Source organism: Oryzias melastigma, linkage group LG21, assembly GCF_002922805.2.
Source record: "Oryzias melastigma strain HK-1 linkage group LG21, ASM292280v2, whole genome shotgun sequence".
In the NCBI taxonomy this organism is placed as follows: domain Eukaryota; kingdom Metazoa; phylum Chordata; class Actinopteri; order Beloniformes; family Adrianichthyidae; genus Oryzias; species Oryzias melastigma.
Window position 1 is genome coordinate 9,515,734 of NC_050532.1, and position 5,866 is coordinate 9,521,599.

General features: G+C 40.7%; 1 protein-coding gene and 1 long non-coding RNA gene across 2 annotated transcripts in view; one reads left to right on the forward strand and one right to left on the reverse strand.

Annotated features, from left to right (window-relative positions):
• The window catches only part of obsl1b (obscurin like cytoskeletal adaptor 1b), a 41,141-nt gene that overhangs the window by 10,442 nt on the left and 24,833 nt on the right, over positions 1-5,866 (reverse strand). The window contains exons 14-18 of the mRNA XM_024287160.2: positions 3,908-4,177; positions 3,545-3,811; positions 3,198-3,467; positions 1,844-2,110; positions 708-974 (exon numbers count right to left, since the gene is read on the reverse strand). Coding sequence (XP_024142928.1) covers positions 708-974; positions 1,844-2,110; positions 3,198-3,467; positions 3,545-3,811; positions 3,908-4,177 — 1,341 coding nt within the window. The remainder of the gene's footprint in view (positions 1-707; positions 975-1,843; positions 2,111-3,197; positions 3,468-3,544; positions 3,812-3,907; positions 4,178-5,866) is intronic.
• The window catches only part of LOC118597920, an 11,197-nt gene that overhangs the window by 2,406 nt on the left and 2,925 nt on the right, over positions 1-5,866 (forward strand). The window lies entirely within an intron of this gene.

Sequence of the window (5,866 nt, forward strand, 5' to 3'; positions counted from 1 at the left end):
TTTTTTTTTTTTTTTTTTCTTTTAATGTGTTGCTAACAAGGTTGGGAGCTAGCATAAACATACGTTAGTTTTAACAGTATCAGTAATGTTTGTTTTAGGTTTTGCAAACAAGGTAGGAACTTACAATTATTGTTAAACATACTAGCATGGCTAACATTTCTAAAGTTACTAGCATGTCAGTGTCAGACTGCATTTTCTATTATGTGTTTCTAAAAAGGTTGGGAGTTAGTGTAACCACAGTAGATGTATCAGTCTCTTTTTCACCTGTTGATAAACAAGGGAAGAAGCTACAGGTATTGTGAAAACCCTAACGCAGCTAACATGTAGCAACGTCAGACTGGGTTTTTTTTCTTTGAACATGTTACTAATAGGGGTTGGAGTTAGCATAGTCATGCTAACACTTATTTTACTGGTCTGCTTTTTATATTGCAAACAAGGTTGGGAGTTACAGATATCGCTAATGTGCAAATGCAGCTAACACTTCTAATACAGCTAATGCTTAGCGTCTTACAGACTCCCAGGGTTACTATGAACGCAATAAAGTCTTACTGACTGACACACTTATCTCTGACTCTTTTCCCTTGCTTAATGCGCATTAAAGTTCTGTGTGCCTTATGTATGACATAATTTGAAAATATACAATTCATTGACATGTGGTGCACTCTACGGTGCAGAAAATAGTGCCGCTTTCTTCTGGGTTTACTTACCCTTCACAACAAGCCGTGCAGATGTCTTCAGATTTTCCACACAGAACACAAAGGTGCCGGTGTCCTCCACTGACAGGTTGGAGATGGTCAGGCTGTGGACTTGTCCTTTAGCACTCATGCGAAAGTGATTTGTCGGCTTAAGTTGAATTCCATTTCTGATCCAGGTACCCGGGACGTTGGGATGGGACAGCTCCACCTCAAAAGAAGCTGTTTCTCTTTCAGTGGTTTTAATGTCGACCAGCCCTTTCTTGATGGCAATTTTCCGAGCTACGGAACAACAAGGAACAAGTAGAAGAAAGAAGTTTAGAACGTTGGAACAAGAAAAAAAAAGTTTATTTTGGTTTCCTTGTGAAGCTCCAAAGTTGTTTTTCCTACACTTAACAGATCTGGAATCAGTTCTGTGAAATATTTGGAAGCTGGAACACATCAACAAGCCGCTTTTATCCCTCTGAGTTCTTGGCTTTAGACAAAAGCGTGTTTAGAAATTACCAACATTTTTTTGCTTATTCTAACAAGCGTTGCTGATGGAAAAAGGGAGTGTTTATTTTGGAGACCCGATGACAACAACCTTAGTTTTGAAGGCCAGGGTGTAAATTTAGATGCAATGAGAGGAGATCTAAATTCATAGGAGGTGCCAACAGAAGCCTGAAGTCCTGACTTTCCCCCAGCCCACCGACACTAGTGTTGAAAGAAGAGCCTTTAATTCACCCACTCCCATGTGGGTCACAGGTCTAAGACATATATGCATAAACAAATAAAAACATAAGTACACTTTAATCACTGTAAGCTTTTTGTGTAATACAGTATTACTGGTGCCCATCCTCTTTTAAAATGTACTTTGCTATCAACAACAGTCTCTTGGTTCAGACTGATAATCCTGATGAAAGTATCTTTAATGAAATCAGAGATTTACTCATGCGTCAGCTCTAGCCGACCTGAGAGATCACCTGTTGGTTATCATCATAGCCCAGTTTAGGTGCTGCCTCACCCTCAAATTGCCAGAATTGCTCCTACTCCGTTAATTGAGGCTTGACCTCACAAGAATCAGTGATGTTGGACACACCGGAGGAGGAGTCGTTGGTAGCAGCGGTAAACAAAACAACACCAAGGCATAGTGAGAGGACGTGCACACTCACGCTGCACTGTGAGCTGGGCTTGTGTGCGGTCGTGGAGGCTTTCGCAGCTGTAGGTGCCCCGGTCAGACACGGCCAGTTTGTGGATGGTGAGGCTTCGTTTTTGGCCCTTGTTTTTCAGGCTATATTTGGCGCAAGGGTGGATCAGGACACCTTGTCTCATCCACTGCACCTCTCCTGAATCCAGACTCAACTCAACCTCAAGAGTGGCCTCACTATACTCTTCGGCTACAACAGGGGTCATTTTCTTGCTGAACAGCACCTGTTGCTCTTAATAGGGAATTTTGTAGTCATTAGAGAAGATCAGACAACGTTTCAGTGACTTTTTGCTTATACAATGTCTTCCGCTTTACAGTAAAATAGTCAATGAAATAAATAAAAAGCAAAAGCTCCAATTCCCTTTGGCACAGCATCTTTAAAGTCCCTCTCCAATCATATTTTGAATATTTCCGGTGCTCTTTTAATCATGGTTATGCCATTGTTATCCAAAATAAAAAAAAAAAAAAAAAAGTTTAGTTTTCCAGGACATTGTATCTGCTGAGTTAATCAGAAATCCGCCTCTGAGTTGTGGGCGAAACGGTTACATTAGAGGGAGCCTGCCTTCATTTCCCATCATCCCTTTGCTTAGAAAAACCTTGTGACTCACCGACTGCTTCATAGCTACAAGACTTTTTCCAACAGCATTTTTTTCTGCTCCTAATTCAGAATGATTCGGTTAAAGAATTACTCAGAAATGCAGTTTTATCATAATTATCTTTCTATTTCTCTTTTATAATTCGAAAAATGCTGCAAATTTGGTTAAAAAAAAAAACACATTTTTTCTTGGTGTAGATCTTTAAAAATGCAACGACTAATTATTAAAATGGTAAATTACAATAAAGCTATCAGATGATTTCAAAGGCTTCAATTTATCTTCAAATTCGAAATATTCTGATATTTTATTGTCTATTTGTATTACAAATAAATTTAATGAAAATGTCTTTTCCTGGCCAGTTTTCTAATCAGTAAAGTTCATCTCCTTTTTCTGAGAGATTGTTGACAAATTCTGTATGAAGAGGCACGTCCTTCAACTTCAGCTATGTTTATATGTACATTTTAGACTGATATATATACTAAAGTACTTGTTGCTCACAATACCTAATCAAGGTTTTATAAACTCTGAAAAGAGATTAATTAATAAAGTGATTAGTATTTTAGATGTTCCTTCTCAAAAATGTATTTAAGACAAGCTTGTTTGTGGCAGCATGACTCAAAATATCTTCAACTGGCACTTTCTATGCAAAGTGGATCTAAAAGTTGAATTATGTGGCGACAAATGGTTAGGTTTAATGATATTGGAAGGGCACAAGCCACTCACCTTGAACTTGAAGTTCTGCCTCTGATACCAACCCCTCTGCATCAGCTGTCACTCTGCAACTGTCTGAAACTATGCAGTTGCTGATACTCAGCGTGTGGCAGAGTCCATTGCGGGAAATGACAGTGCGCTCATTCAGGGCAACTTGTTTTCCGTTCAGGTTCCACACCAGTTTAGCGTCTGCTGGTGAAACCACACACTTGAAAACAGCATCCTCTCCTTCCCGGATGGTGAGGTTTCGAAGTTCCGCTATGAATTCTACCACTCGTGGGGCTGAAAAAAAAATGTTTTTTTTTATCTTACATTATTACGCTTAAGATATTTTTAAATTCTAAATAAAAGGGACTTACTTTTTACTGTAACGGTGGCTGAAGTCTTGTCGTTGGTGGATTCACAAGAGTATTCTCCAGCATCTTCTTCCAACAGCTGCTGGATGGTCAAACTTCTCTCTCTGCCTTGTGCCCGGATTGTGTACTTACGGCTGGGAGAGATTTCCTTGCCGTCTTTGAGCCACTGGACATCTCCTTTGGGCTTGTTGACCTCACATTGCAAGGTCAGGCTTCCACCCTTCAGAGACACCGTATCCTCCAGCCGTTTTATAAATTTCACTTTCGTTTCTCATGGAAAAAAATAAATCAAAAAATGTCAAATGCAATATCAAAAACTGAATACATTCATTTATTGAAATCTGAAAACAAGAGTTGTATTTTTACCTTTGACCATAAGACTGAAAGACATTTCATCTGTGCTTATGTCACAGACATAGTCTCCAGAGTCGGAGAGCTGAAGGGGATTAATGGTGAGCCTATGCGTGTTACCCTCACTGGAGATATGAATGTTGTTCTCATTCAGTAGCTGGCCATCTTTAAGCCAGCGAACTTTAGCTCTTTCATGGCTCACAATAGCACACATGGTAACGCTCTCATTTTCATGAGCAGACATGTTATTTTTTGACATTTTATTTAAAAACTTGGCTGGTGGATCTGGAAAGAAAACGAAAACCATAACGAAAAAGTTGTTTAAAAAGTCTATGTCATTTGAAAAAAGGAAAATAATATATAAAATGTATAGTCTCAACAGACTGGCAACCAACTTCACTCAACAGTAGCTGAGTTAGGCACCAGCAGACTAACTCCACTAAAGGGATTTAACAAGTTTGGAAGATGGATGGATCTAAAGGTATAGCACAGGGGTTGACCCCCACAGGAGCTGTGAATTTTTGGGGTTTGAACTTGTGGAGGCCCATAGAGAGGACTGGCCACATCTTAAAAGGAGGGCAAGTGTATCTTGTAGTTGCCTTAAGGCTAGGGGTGTAACAATTAGTCAATTTAATCTATAAATCAATTTATATTCCTATGATCCAACCAGATCAATTTGTATAAAATTATTTCAAAATGGAATGCATTGCTTATATCGATCTTGGATAACACCCTTCTAATTGAGAAATGGTAGGTTTATTTTACTATGACGTAAAAATGACGAAGTACTATCACAGCAACAACACACGTGATGGGAGCAGAAAAAAAAAGATCAAGCCATCATTACAGTCCAATGTGTGGGAACACTGAATTTCCCAAAGACATGTGACAGATAATTTATAAAATCACTAGCTACACCCCTACTTGAGGCTATTTGAAAATGGAACTTAAAATTGTAGTATGTGTGGTGAGTGTATCACGAAGTACTCCTAAGTATAATGTAAGTTAGGCACTTATGATGTACAGGTGATGCTGTCGTAAGGTGCCTTAATGCCACACTCTTGTTTCTAGTAAAGCACTAGTCACAAATGTCCCAATGACTAGATATGGGTTGCCCTCGTGCTCTCTTATGGGGTCCAGATGACCCCACTCTTATATTGATGTGTGATTCCCCCCCATGAAAAAGGTGGACAGGATGTTATGTCTGCCACGGACTTCAGTGAAGATAAAAAAAATCCTTGGAAAAAAAGTTCAGCGCGTTGTCTTGTGGGGTCCAGATGACCCGACTTTTAACATAAAGATGCCTCGAGTAGCACGAGGGTTACGTATAACATGAATCGAACTTTCTTGCCCCTTGCACAGTCCGTAGGATTTGGAGGGTATGAAAAAAGATACATTTATACAACAAGACAGGGTCTCACCTACTTCACCCTTACTTACTCTTGAGTGTTGTCTAAGTGCACGCTATAATCTGTTGCTCGCGCATGTGAAATTGTGTATTTTCACTTATCGGGTTATCCGAGTGGTCTACGACCCTGTGTGCCCCCTACCAAAAGGTGGTACGCACATTTTTTGCAGGTTTACATTTTTTGTCTGCAGACTGCCCGCAGGGGGCTGCACGGTGGCGCAGTGGTTAGCGCTCTTGCATCACAGCGAGAAGGCCCCGGTTCGTATCCCGGCTGGGACCTTTCTGTGTGGAGTTTGTATGTTCTCCCCGTGCATGCGTGGGTTTTCACCGGGGACTCCGGCTTCCTCCCACCGTCCAAAAACATGCTTCATAGGTTAACTGGTGACTCTAAATTCCCCCTAGGTGTGTCTGTGAGAGTGAATGGGTGTGTGATTGAGGCCCCGAGACAGACTGGCGACCTGTCCAGGGTGAACCCCGCCTTCGCCCATCAGCGGCCGGGTTAGGCTCCAGCACCCCTGTGACCCCGAAAGGGACGAAGCGGTCAGGAAAATGAATGAATGAATGAA